This window comes from Rhamphochromis longiceps, linkage group LG3, assembly GCF_057381845.1.
Source record: "Rhamphochromis longiceps isolate RC_006_pf linkage group LG3, R_longiceps_female_GT1.1, whole genome shotgun sequence".
Lineage (NCBI taxonomy): Eukaryota > Metazoa > Chordata > Actinopteri > Cichliformes > Cichlidae > Rhamphochromis > Rhamphochromis longiceps.
Genome location: NC_140559.1, coordinates 35873172 through 35888079, shown reverse-complemented (window position 1 = coordinate 35888079; position 14908 = coordinate 35873172). Strand labels below are relative to the sequence as shown.

The window sequence follows — 14908 nt, the reverse complement described above, 5'->3', positions numbered from 1 at the left end:
CCCCGGCTGGTGGGTAACAGACGTCTCCGAAAACGTCGGAGCGCTTTTCAAAATATGTGGTGTCTTGATAAACTGAGCAGATATTTGAGGTTTACACAGCTACATTCTCGCCTGAAAATATGTTAAACGTTTATTTTGTGACCCAGAAAGAATAATAAGAGTAATATTAAAGCTAACTAGATGCCGCCATTTATGTAAACTGAGCTGGGCTGTGCTATGAATTCTGGGACAGAGCTACGTCTTCTTCGGGGTTTAACGGCAGCTGGCATCCTTGTACATGCAGTGCTGCCATCTTCTGCTTCAGTCTGTTATTACACTCTTAAATCCTGCTACTTATTCCTGCGTCTTTTGTGATCTTACAAAGCTTCAAACGACGCGTCGACTATTAAATCAGTCGTCGACGATTTTGATAGTGGACGTAATCGTGGCTAGTCGACTAATCGTGGCAGCCCTACAGCCCATCAATCAATCAATCCATCTAGATCTATTGATCCATATTTCTATCTATTAATTTATATCAACCCACTTATCATATATCATCACCTACCTACTTATCAGTCCATCCACCATCAGTCTAACCGATCCAGCTAACATCTATTCATCCATTCATCTACCTATTTATATCCATATCAATCAATTGATCCCTTCATCTTTCCATTGATCCATGCATCAACTATGTGTCTATTGACAGATCTACCTGTCTATTTGTAAATGGTAAATAGACTGATATACATATGGACTTAGTGCTTTTCTACTCTCTACAACCTGCTATTCACACCCATTCAAACAAGCACTTTCTTCTAGAAGAGTAAGTTATTTACTTACCTTCTAGCTAACATTCACACCTAGATGGAAGCATCTGGTTTAATGCCCAATGCATCTGTGGTCTTGCTCAATTTGGCATGCAGACTGGAGCCAGGGATCAAACCACCAACCTTCCGATCAGTAGATGCGCTGCTCTCCCTCCTGACAGCCACCCCGTTAATCCATCCATCCATTTATTTGTCAGGGACAATGCACACAAACTAAGCTCATATGACCTGATTTAACTACTAGTTAATTTCGTGTTAAATTAATGGCCTAAATCTTGCAGCTTTGCTACATGTCATCTTTTCTCACGTTCCTATCTGAGTCAGGAATCATGTCAAAACATGTCAGCATTTTCTTTCACCTAAATACCGGAGAAGTCCCACAAACCCTGGATTCTTTTCTCCCCCAGCCACTTTCCCTGTTTCCATTCTTTCATCTCCTCTCCCTCCTCCCCACTGCGGCCTTCGGTTAAAAACAAATGTTTGACTAATGTGAAGCGCAGATGAAAGGGTGAGTCGAGATGAAAGGGCTTTGTCATAAAGTCGTGTTTACGCTGTCAAAATCATCAAACGTGATGTCAGGCTCTCTTGTAATTATCATTTTAATTTCCTTACGTATTCTCCTTCTGCCACGTAACTCCAGCCTTTGCCTCGCTGAGTCGGTGGGTATTTCCTGTTGTTCTGTCGTCTCATCTCTATGAGTTTTAGACATTTACCAGATTGCTGACAGAGTATGACAGAGTATTTATAGAGACGTATATAAAAATGAAATTGGGTATGACAGAGCGAGATAACCTTGATCTGTGCGGAGAGACTGAGCAAAAGGTAGGTTAACACAGAGACAGACAGACTCATGCCTGCATCCACACCAATGGCTTTCTAATTAAATTAAACTAACATTCATGTTTGGACTGTGGGAGGAAACCAGAGCACCCAGACCCAACCGAAGCTGCCAAATTACAGACCTGAACCCAAACCGAGGCTTTACTTCTTTGGCTCTTTTTGCTCTACAGTGCATATTAGTCTTCTTCATTATTACAAAATCATAGAGAAAAAGAGCTCTATGTCTCGATACTGAGACCTCCCATATTTCGCTTGATAAAGGGAAACCTGTACGTGGAAAGCAGCAGTAAGACCGGAGCACAGCACAGATAAGCCATCAACTGTATGAAAGGCGGGTCTGAGGGGGAGGTGGTTGCAAAGCTGTCTGCAGAGTAAGTGGGGGAGGCTATATGGGATGAGCTGAGCCACCCGCTGAGCAGCAGAATCTAAATTAAAGTGTTTTAAAAGCAAAAAACACCAAATTTTGCCTTCACCAGCTTGGTTGTTAACCCTGACGTGGAATGAGAGGTTTACGTGTAACTGAAGACACAGCGTGTTCACTGGGTAACAACTAGTCATGTACCATTCATTAGTCACCGAGTATACTTTGGATAATTGTGCTTTTAGACTCTATTAATGAACGTTCCCCATCTTTTTGCAACCAGAGAAGTCGCCCCCTGCTGGGCATGAAAAAGAATGCAGGCTCACTTTTTAGACCAGGCAGACATTTTTACGTTGTGACACTGGTTTATCCAGACTTTGAAGACACAGTACATTTTATCTGTAAACTCACATTTTTTTTACCAAAATACTTTGTTACTGCTGCACATTTATTAAATGATTTTTCCTCTTAAATTCACACAGATACATATTCTTCGTACAGGAATCACTCAAAATAGCTTAAGTGAGATGCAACAAAGAAAGTCAAGCAGTTTGACTCTATAAATACTGATCGCTTCTGTTTCGCACCAGTTAAGATTCATGCTATGTGTAGTTCACTGGCGCCCCCTAAACGGGTTTTTTGGTACTGAAGTTCTAAAGATTTGGTGCTTCCATTTACAGTTGCACACATCAAAATGGTCGAATAAAACTAACATTTTAAATGCTTCTTCCGGGTTCATGTAATTGTTATCATGGCTGGCAAATGTAATATAAACATAGGCGCATGTACACCTGCATGTACAGAGGAGCTTCCTATTCCATCAGTCGCTGTAAATAAACTGTTTGATCTTTGTCCGCTTCCCATTAAAGACGCTGCTTTTCACACAAGTAAACACACAAATCTTGCTAACACATTAGCTGGACAGGAAGCAGGGACGGGAAACTCTGGGAAGAACAGGAAATAATGATCCAAAAGTTGAAGAATGTCCTCCTGCATGCTCCGTGGCTGCCCACCACTGAGGGAAGCCAAAACACACTCACTCACACACACACACACTGCAGCTGAAATTAACAAAAGGTCTCTGAAAACAGGAAGTACTATAGAAGAGACATTTCCAGGTCGGGCCAACAAAACATCCCCAAACTTCACTTCCAGAAATATATTGGAAAAATCATCACTCGCTTAAAAACACCCCAAAATATGTAAAGAGACAAAAATACTCCGAGGCGACAACACTTTGAAAAGGAGGGCAGAGGGCTGGCAAGCGTAGAAACTGAAAACTATTCTTATCAGAGAACACAGACGCTTAAAAAAGTCTCTTATGTTTCATTTATGTAGGAAAATGTGTGAATGAGATGTTCATTTCATTTTTTAAGAGATACAGCAACGCAGCAGAGGAAATGATGTTCCTATAGATGTATGACGCTAACCTTTTATGCAAAACATATTTATGAGTTAGAAAAGAGCTTCAAAATGTCTACTGAAAGCCATCAAAGTCCAGTAAGACAGGTGTACAGAGGCGCAGGTAATTTCCACAGTGGAAGGTGGAACAGGTGGTATTTACAGACTGTTCATAAAAGACAGACATAGTGGAGCCAATGTAGATGTGCTTTAAACATGGATTCTTTTGAATGGCCAGCAGGGGGCGACTCCCCTAGCTGCACAGAGACTTCAGGTTGTACGGAAGTCTGGGAAAATTACTGGCTTCATTCTTGATTTATAATCTCTGTAAAAATGTTTCTAGTGAGTTTATGATCCAAATCGCTCATTACAACATGGAGCTCACTTTGAAAATTATTTTCACATTTATGTAAAATAGATTATAAAGCAAACTGTTTCCATATGGATAGCTAGCGTTGTTATTTACACTGGCATTTCCCTCCTTTGACATATCAAAAGAAGTATATGTCAGTCATATCGAATTCACATGAAGAACTCCCCTATATAATATGTAGCAAATGATCATATCTACATAAGCATGTCTTCATGTATGCTAGTGTGATTTTTATTATAAAGTGTGGCCAATTCTGCGGCTGTTTTGGGGTAATTAAGGACAAAAATGCTCTTTACTGCCCTGTCCTTCATAAAATGATGTTCAAATTTATGTTTTTTTGCTTTTCTGTTAAAAGAAGCATTTTTAAGACAGTGGTTGTCTTAATTAAGAGAAAATACAGCAGCAGTTAACAATAGTGTGGGTCTCTTTCACCCTCAGCTGGCTTGTTAAAGGAGCCATAAAGCATCACTCCTGAAAATAAAAGCTAAAATGGACCCAAACACACTCCCCTTTTCTTACCCTCCACTGAACTGCTGGGCAGGCCAGTAAAATCCTGCGGTTTGCCAGATTTAGCCTGTGGGCCTTCCTTTGGCCTGCTCCTCTTTCAGCAACAGGACAATGTAGTAAGTCTGATCTGAATATGTTTTATTTAAAGAATAAACAATGGTGCTAAGAATGGCGAGAAACAGATAGAAAACAGACTAAATGCAACATCTCTGTAGCAGCCGACAGGCACGAGAGTGAAGTCCTTACTGTAAATGCAATGGAAAGCTGTCAGACACAATACGCCCTTTTGTAAATCATACACAAGCCTCTATTTCAAAGCTTTCCAAGCAGAGTTTAGCAAAAAAGAAAAAAAGAAGTAGTGCAAAAAAAAAGTTGCACAAAAGTACTATTATCAAAATCATCATCTCTCCTCGCCAACTCCACATTTCCTTCCACTGAATTTACATCTCATAATTAAATCCACAGTGTGTACATTTTCCCCACAGGCCCCATCGGCTGAAAAGACCATTTATTCAGAGGCCACTACTGTACAGGGGACCCCCGGTGAGTGACTTCCTGATGTTTCCACAGGCAAACGTGTTGAGCACATAATAATCCACAATATTACTCCCCATGTAAGGCCGTTTAGACCATTTGAGCTTTAATGGAGCTTAGAATAACAGAACGAGTGTGCAGGATAATTTCGCACCTTTATTAAACACATACACATGTGCATACAGATGTAAAAACATAGCAGGGCCCTTAGTTTGGTGGGGAAAAAAAGAAATGAAATGTAAATTAAACGTAGTCTTGCCAAATTTTTACAAAACAAGATGATTGGTTGAAAGATTCCCTTTAGGTTGCCAAGCAAAAAGACAAAACGGGCACAAGCTTCCAGAAGAGGGCGCTGTTCAGGCCTTGTCAGACTATGAGCTTGTAAAGCGCTGATAGGGCTGTGGCTTTATCAACCTGAAACATTTCCTGTGCTTGATGAGGCCCTCATCTTTTTTTGTATGGAGGAAAAGACACAAACTTCAGAAACTATTCAGCTGTCATTCTCAGCCTGTACAGCTTCTTATAAGTACTGCTCATTTTTACAACGTGTCGTTTTCAATGCAAACGACACATACAGTTCGTATACCTCTTTGCAACTGACTGATCTCTAGGCCCATGTGAATGGGGCTACAGCAGCTACTTACAACCATTAGCAGTACTTATTTTTTCCAAAATGACCAGTAGTTACCAAGTAGTTGCCAGCAAGTCTCGAGGTCTGTGTAACTGGGACATAAGCAAGCTAGCTAACCACAGGATTAGCACAATAGCTTCTTATCCAAATATAGTAAATTCTAGCTTCTAAAAACTAACATGTTGTGACCAAAACACTAACATGGAGGATTCAAAATGTGTCCAAAAGTCATTATGTAACGTTGCAGTGGCTACGTCCATGCTTTTGCACTACCTGTAACTCGGGTGGATAAAAACATGTTATAAGCTACTTGCGGTTGCTCCCTTGCTACAAGGGGTCACCACAGCTAGCAGCTCGGCATGTTTCATTTGGCATGCTTTTATACCGAATGACTTTCCTGACGCAACCCCAAAGTGGATTTGTGTCTCCAGCTAGAATAAACCAATAATTGTGCAAACCACTGCACCACCAGAGGCACCAATGGATAAAAAGATGCTAAAATGCCAAATGTGCCACACAAAAAAATAAATAAATAAATGGTAGGCCTTTATATACCTTGGTGACCAGCCGAAGCAACATCTATGTGCAGGAAAACACTGCTGTTCTGCTCTTTTTCTTTTTCTTTTTATAATGAAAGCACACAAAAAAATGGGTGTTGAGTTAACTGAAACTGTAAACTTATGAACTGTGAACTAATCTTCCACATTTTGCAGTTTCAAGTATTCATACAAACACTGTAATGCTACTAAATTAGTCTGATCTGAAACTAATGGCAAAAGAGGGACTTTCTGTTCAGCTAGCCACTTTTTGGCATCACCGAGTCCAAGCCAAAAATATCTGTCCCACCAAACCACAGCATGTCACGCTTTTTACACATTCCCACTAAAGATGTAGTAAGGAACACGAACGTCCATCCATTTACATCTCTGCACCAACAGCCCCTATGTGTTACTAAAAGAGGTGGTAATGAGTTTTGGCTTTTGACTAAGGGCCCTTTTCCACTGTTAAAAGTATACAAGCAGAGCCAAGTGTGCAAATGTGAGCATTTCATCATCCCTGGCCAGCCAGTATGTGTGTGTGTGCAGTACTTTCAGAGGGTTCCTTGTTCCTGTACAGTAATGACTAAAACCAGACTGGCAGGCGGGTGACGTGACTGGCACAGTGTCAGGGTCAAAGTGCAACACAGTCCCACCTAATACAGAGGCTGTGATTGGTCATTAGTGTCAGTAACGTGTCAATCACAGGGGGTTTAATTTATGTGTGGGCGACCAAAATAAGAGCACTCCAGCCAAAAAAACAAATAATACCTCTTTATGGGCACAGACAGAGAAACACGCAGGCTAATGGCACAGAAATGCTGATTCATACAGAGGAGCTTGCACAGATTGAAGGAGGTTATAATACTGAATGTCATCTTTACAAGGCTATGCTGTTTTATGAGTTTTAAGATGAGATGCGCCCACATTTTTAACCACCTGAGCTCCAAACAGTCAGAGAAGAGGGTGAGGGGGGAAATCTTTAACGTTAACTTTAATTAAAGTTCATTCAGTTAGTTAATTCATCCATTTTCTAACCAAAGGCTCCCTATTTCTTGGCCACAGTTTCAGCTGTTCTGGGACATAAAAGTGTTCCCACCAATTAGGAGACCAGCTCTAATAGAGGGTGCAGACTGCATGATACAACTGCAGTGGAGGATGGCCATTGTTAACGACGATTTATAATTCTAACTCATACAAAAACAGAGGTGGACATAAGTTTAGGTGGAACTTTTTTTTCTTTTAGCTGCTGTACATAATTTGCAGAGAAATCCTTCTTAAAGACTCCATGCACTTTGGTTTAATTTGCCATTCTTCACTAATGTATAGTCTATCTCTCAGATATAAAACGGTGAGCTTTTCTGACTATAATTGCTTCCTCAGGCATGGTGACCATTGTAACAGCAAAAATCATGTGCATTCTGAGCACAGACCGCTTTTAGAGGAAGATCATTTCCTCCACCTGCCAATTGCTGCATATTATGCCGTCACCCACACTGTAAACATTATCCTTTCATCTTCCTGCGTTTATCCAGGTCCAACATGCAACAGTCCAACAGATGCCAAGATTAATCTCCAGCCCTTCTGACGGGAGGCCAAGGTGTTTCCCCAAATCAGCCAAGAGATAATGACCTGAAACACCTCACCCATGAAGCACCCTAGTCAGATGCGTGAATCACCCCCAACGGGCTCCTTTCGATGTGGAGGAATACAAGCTTGACTCTGAGCCCCTACCAAATGGCCAATCTCCACATCCTGCCTCTAAGTTCTCATTGCCACAACTTTTATCTGCAATCTCAGTCTTTCAATGATAAATCAAGGGTGGGAACGTAGATGAAATGCTTGCTTTCAGGCTCAGATCTCTTTCTGTCACCAGACTAGACCGATCTGTCCAGTCTCACTCACAATCCACACTGAGCTTGCAGACATACTGTTCATGCAAATTTCATAACAAATAAGAGTAGGATCTGAGCTTTAGATAGAAGGATTACTTCATAGGTTTTGTTCAGTTTAATGACATCTTCATGTGCAAATTTTCCAAGTGTACATTTACTGTTGCAACTTAGTGGATGAAGGCTGAAATCTAACACATGTTTATATATAATAGTTTCTTTTTTTGCAGGGAGAGAAAAGAAAAAGCTTTCCCTGTTTCCATACGCTTTGTTGTTTTTATCAACTTTTGTCTCACACTGGCGTTGATTTTTCCATACTACCTAACTTACTTAAGATGTAAATCCAAGATATTAGTGGTGTTACAACTACTGCTTTGTCTCCTTGGACAGCTTCAGACAGCTGTTTGGCAGCAACGCGCCTTGTTCTGGCCTTGAAACCAGACCAGCCGTCCAGCACCTCGGGGTTTTCTGCTCCTGTTTCTGCAGCAGGCGGATTAATTCTGTTAGGCATGCACACAACAGTATTTACACCCACATGCGTACTACACTGTACATCATATTCAGCAGGCTCAGGCTGACAGATTGACCAGTGGACAGACAGAAATGTCTTTAGGAATGCAACTGGCGATGAGAACTCTCCCAGTGAAACCCACAGTGGGTGCTGGTGTCTGGTATGTGTTGCATGTCTGACTGCTGGGGCTTTCCCAAAGCTGTGTGAGAGCCGACATGTGTCCACACATATGCTAAACACTCAACACTAACAGTCTGATCGGTTACATAGATATGCTGTAGATGTACTGCCAAGTTAGCAGCTTCAGACTTTCTGGATATTTACAGCTTAAATTTAAAACTTTTTAAGATGTTATGGAAAAACATGCAGCTCGTTTCTTCATTTATTTGGCAAAATGTCCGATTTTTGTTGTTTTAATGCAATTCTCAGAGCTCTGGTTGATATTATTAGCTGCTTAATTGGTCTGAGCAGCAATTTAAGATGAAACATATAGGTTTAAGTCTATACAAATAGCCCTTAACCCTTTCCCCTATAAAGATGAGCTCCCCTGTACTCTTAAAGACGAGTTCTGAACCCTCAGTATATCAATAAAGATGTGCTTTGATGACTATTTGAACAGTTTCCAAGGGTTTTCCAAGGATAGCTGCATAGGCAGGGACCACTCTCACTAACCACTAAGTCACACCCGGTCATTTTGTTGTAAAAGCAGGCCTGAAATATGAGAGAGACTACTCACATCGGTAGAGAGAAACAAGGGTTATTCAAAGTAGGCTCAGAGTCAATCAAGCCAACAAAAGTACCAGAATAAATATCCCCAAATCAAATCGCTGATAAGACTGTGACGTGTCCTCACATGGGTCAGAAGTATTAAAGTTAAAAAGGTTTCAAATGAACGTATTCTTAATGACATTTACCAATACAAATGGTAGTATGACTATTACTAATCTGTCAAAATATTTTAGAGTATCAGGCCAGCCATTAACTCAACTCCAGTTACTCATTCTGTGTGCTCTGAACTAATTGCTTGTTATAGAAACAGGTACGGCCTCCCCGAACGACCCCGTAACAGAGCGCCCATTGTTGAAACACTTTATTACACTGATCAACCAGTATTTTGCTGCTGGGAGTCAACTGTACTTTAACAAATTTTACTTGCTGACATCACTTGCGAACTCATTTTCATTACCTGTTTTTTGGTTTGTTTTATTTTTTCCCCCAGTTATGACATGCCAACTGTTGGACAACTTAGGATGGCTGGACAGAAACAGCGACGCCCTTCAGCATTCAAGAAATAAGTCTGGTCTCAAGGAAAGTGACGCCAAGTATAGGTAAGGTTGGTCCTGAATCAGCAGCAATGGGAAGCATTAACACAGGTTATCCCGAATTTTGTTGGCAATCGCAGAGCAGAGAATTATGCTGAGCTTGTGGATAACACAATGAAAACATATCAGCTCAGGAGTGCCAGAATGACACTGAAGACGCACTTACCTCAAGTGTTTTTCCACCAAATCTTGAAGATGTTAGCAGGCAGGACAGATTTGATGTAAGATAGAAAAGTGATGGAGAACTGATATCAGGGAGATTTTGATCCGGGCGTGATTGCGGACTACTGTTGGTTCTTGAGAAAGACAGATGGCTGTGCAGCACAAGCACAAAAGCAAGCATCTAAAAACAGTTGCGAGCACGCTGATCCCTGGTGTGTTTTCAGAATGAACAGATTAAAACTATTTTTGTTAGAAATAATTACAATTCAAATGTAATTACAGTTAAAATTCCTGTCATCGCGTCGATTTATTATACTGATATTCAAAACTGTCAAAACGTCAGTGATAACAAAAACCTGACACGCAAATTCAATTAGATTTCATATCTGAACTCACTGTAAAAGAACTTGATAAATAGCTGAAGTTCACAGTTCAATCAAAGCAGCAATCGGTTGAGTCCAGCTCCTGACAATTTAAATGCCAGAGCTCAGATCTGCTGCTCTTTTCCCCCAGCACTTTTTTAATCCACATTAAGATGCCAACTGGAGTTCAGTTGACGGGCTGAAACTGTTCCCGTCATTAGCTCCAGCTCCAAAGCCAAAACACAAATGATGTTTTTTTGCCCTTTGTGTGTCTGTGTGTTTTTGTGCACAAATTTCTACCCTTTTACTATGTCTCAATAAGGTGCATCCTTGTGTTAATCAATACAGCGTGTTTACACTGCATATTACTCCTAAACAGACCTTTCAAGCTGCTGAGGAGTGTGCACCACTTCAACTTGCAGTTACACTTCTGTGAAGGTGCATGTCAAGCTACAGTGTAGGGTCCAGAGCTGCGCTGGAGCCTGCGCCTTAGACTACACACAACCTCAAACATCCCATGAATCAAACATTAAAGTTCTGAGGAGAAACAATGCGTAGCTGTTTTTAGCAGGAAGCTCTGACAAGCACGCTAGTTGCAAAGTACCTAAATGATAAACAGAAATTTATCTGCTATAGAGCAAGATTGTTCTTTCTGGAAAGGACCATAAACGGTGCTTAAAGAGAGTTGACGTCAGAGTTACAACCATGAAGTGAATGCAAAAGTCCAAGTCAGAGCAAGTGTCAGTTAAAATCTTCTGGATGTGTGCACAGTCCTGTGAGTTTTTGAATAACGGCAATTATGACTTTTAAATAAAGCACTAAGGATATACAACTGCTGGTGTAGATGTCAACAAACGCACACACAAGCAGAGTCACCTATACTCCGCCCTCACTGCTCATCGGTTTCCTTTCAGACACCCTGAAAGTCAAAGGTGACTTCCCGTGAAAAACATCTTAAGTGTGAGAACGCGCCTTTTAGGTGCCGATGAACCGGGGAAAAGGACGGCGACTTCCTCCCTCACCTTCCTTCCCAATGCTGAGAATCAAACTAAACACAATATTAGGGGTCAACAAGTCAAAGAAGACGAATGAGCCAACGTTCACTGTGAAGCCACGAAATTACTTGTTGATGAAGTTTATGTACGAGTGCCGTTTATTTAACTATTATGGTTGTTTTTTTTAAACTATTATTATTTTTTGAAATCTGCAATCTCAGCTTGGGAGCTTGACATGCCTCAAAATAAAAGCAGAGAGGCTGACGGGAATGATGCTGTGAATAGGCCGAATGCTGAATGGCTGAAAAATAAAAGAGAAAGGAAGCGACAACTTTGTTCACCGTGAAGAAAAAGAAGCCGAAAAACAAAAACGAACACAAAGAAGGGCCTCGAAGGGCAATGACAGTGGCTGAAGAGGACATATTAAATGTTTTTAAGCTCGAGTTTCACATCATCTCATTTCTAAGATGAAGAACATTAGCCCCTGCTGCAGAGACCAAACTAAAGGCCCGGCAATATCATAAGCGTGAACCGCATTACTCCTTTGACACTGCCCCCTGGTGATAGTACACTGTTACAGCATGCACACAGCAGTCTGCAAAGCACGTGAATGTGCATTGTACAAGGTTAAAATATCAATACTACAATCTAAATATCAGGAGAACAAATCAATATGCTTTCAGATGTGTGGCTACATGTTGGTGACCTTTTCCTGGATTCTGGCTCCACTGACAGGTGAGAGGTAGGAATTTCAAACATGATACTGATAACCAGGAAAATACTCAATACTCAAAACCATTTTCCGAGAAGACACAAACCAGGGGGTTAGAGGTTCAGGGTTGTATCAGGAAGGACACGCAGTATAAAACGAGCCAAATGAAACATGTGGTACCTGCTGTAATGACCCTTTGTAAATTAACCGCAGCCGAAGCACACTATCTTAACGATACTATAATGTGGCTATCGGGTAACTGATAATAGTTAACCAGTCACAACATTTGGCAACTCCTCCCTGAGCCTGCTTCAGCCACAGCTTTCTTCCTTTTAAAAGGGAGTTTTTCCTTCCCACCGTCTCCAAGTGCTGCTCATAGGGGACAGTCTGACTGTTGGGGGTTTCTCTCTAATATTGTAGGGTCTTTACCTTAAAGGTGAAGTGTACTGACTTCAAAAATATGCACTGACCAGGTTAAGAGTTGTGGTAACTGTTCAGTACTTTAATGATGTTGACATAAACTAGTTAAATCAATTAGTATCTGAGTCTTGATTTATTTTGACAAACCTTACTCAGTAATGACCCTTCAGGTCACCTCCTTGTTGCCAACTGGTGCCTTTTCCTTCCCCTTTCGAGCTTTCTTCCCCAGAAAAGGAGCACCGGGTAAAAAAAATTGACAGTGCTGCTCTGTAACCGATCTCCTGCACTCGTTGGTTTCCCACTGCTCAGCAGCTGCAAACACATGAAGCCCTCGCTCTCAGAACAAAGTAAGAGCCTTTCTGTTTCTTCTGACTTTCTCTCTCAGCACAATCTCACATGTAAATACAGCCAAGAATCACAGCAAAGTCATTATCTTTACCAAAACTGCAGGGGGACTTTGTTGGACGATGTTGCAGTAATAACCTCATTCGTGAGCCCGTTCGCCGAGGTTCTTTGTTAGAGGTAATTACACATTATAATATTATCTCAGCTTGTTCTTGTTCAGTTCCTCTCACCGTTGCAAACTTTTATTTAAATAAATGAACTAAATAAATAAATGAACTCTCACGAATGCTGGTATAGCTGCTTCTGCAGCAGCGCCGAATCCGAGTCTGTGTGAGAGGTATGCGTAGCTTCTGATTTTGTCAAATGACATCTCCACCCACAGCTCTGTCTGCTAACCCTAGCATGAACCTCTCGTGGATCTGTGTAGTTCTCACAGCGTTTACCTCCTGACTGTGAGCTTCAGTATCCTGTAGGATCCCTTAATGAGAATCAGGGCTTCTTGTCTGCTGCCGTAGAGGGGGGATCCGTTTATGTTAATGAGTTCATCACCAACTTTCAGCTTCTTGCAGTGGGCAGCCTTCCCTCCGTCCTCGATCTGCAGACAAAGACACGATTTGGTTGAGATGAAAGAGGACACTTGGAAGGCAAACAGAAGGACATTCAAGAAAAAAAGAAATCATTCTAATAATAAAAAAAGTCACTCAAAGACACATCAGCGCTGCCAGAACGACTCCTTTAAAGCCCATTTTGAAGACATTTTTTGTTAAACTGTCTTTGTCCCCCTGGCAACTTCACCCTAAACAGCATCTCCAAAAACAGCCCGAACCAAACATCCCACAGAAACCCATCACATTCCCCTGTAATAGACTCTGTGTGTGTGTTTGGCACAGAGGTGACTGCGGGTCACACAGTGGTGAAGGCTGTGCCGTTAATGCATTGCTGGGATGTTTCAGGGTGTTTTTTAGGCTGCAGAGAAGTGAGACATTGACGATTGTGCGGTGCAGTGTGGTGAGAGGTTTCAGTTCAGCCATAAATCTCACACACACACACACACGCGCGCGCGCACACACACACACACACACACACACGAAGAGGAAAAAGCATGAAAGAAATAAAAGACAGGAACACACAGACGGACGGGGCAAATGACCTGCTTACTGAGCGGACCACCGGCAGGAAGACAGTCAGGCCAACAATGACAGAAAAATCAGGACGGATCTTTTTTTGTCATTTATTTTGCTGCGGTTTTATTCCCACATTTAGAGAAGTACTGGAACAACATGCTCATGCATCCAAAGAACAAATATGCATGTCACTGCAAATGCACTATAACGCTTCTGCTGGCACCTCGTTTCAGTAGTACTAACACTTCCACATAGGTAGTGTGTCATCAGTGACAGTAGCTCATTGGAAAAGCAGGATGGAAAATGCGCGCTGTTTACCTACACTTAAAAATGCTGCAGCCTGATAGCATCAATAAAACAGTTGTTTCCTCGATCATCAGAAACATTACTGTAAATTCTCTTCAAACATCAAAAAGTATCAAACCATCAAGTTGTCAGAACTTTTCCATCACAAAGTACTTGATCGCGTCTCATGACATCCGTACTACAAACCACATGAGAATGTCTGCTTATTGGCTAGCTGTGAACAAAGAAAATGCAGGAAGTCATTGGTTGATTATATGGTTTACTGCTGCAGTGTGTGTACTCTCCAGGTCTGCAGTACTCTGTGGCATCCCCGATGCAACGCATACCTGCTACTCTGCTCAGACCTGCGACGTACACCTGGTAGTTTAGTCGAGGCTGGACCATGTTCTCTCTATAAACGAACCGCCTTAGAGTTTAGATTCGAAACTTGACAGAGTCCGTGCAGTCGCCGTTGCATCCACACCTGCATGCCTCACAGAAACCGCTGCATTAGAGGGGGAGGAAGTCTTTTAGTGACCAACCATCATGTACAATCCAACGCGCCAGAACAGAATCAGTGGACAAGCTTAAGTGGACAAGCTTTATTTTGAAAGTTCGAACGCTTATCTCATCTTGCATTTTCTCAACCGGATAACTTGTTGGCCAATCTGGTTTGTCATATTTTAGTCCTGCTTATACAACAAAATGACTGGGTGTGCCTCAGAAGTTAGTGAGGGTGGTCTCTGCCTATGCAGCTACACTTGGAAAACCCTTGGAAACTAT

General features: G+C 41.6%; 1 protein-coding gene across 4 annotated transcripts in view; it reads right to left on the bottom strand.

Moving 5' to 3' along the window:
- Positions 1–14908, bottom strand: part of shroom4 (shroom family member 4) — a 111355-nt gene that overhangs the window by 52452 nt on the left and 43995 nt on the right. For all 4 annotated transcript variants that reach the window (XM_085395718.1, XM_085395726.1, XM_085395734.1 and 1 more), the window contains exon 2: positions 13160–13311. In XM_085395718.1, the coding sequence (XP_085251844.1) occupies positions 13160–13311 (152 nt within the window). The remainder of the gene's footprint in view (positions 1–13159; positions 13312–14908) is intronic.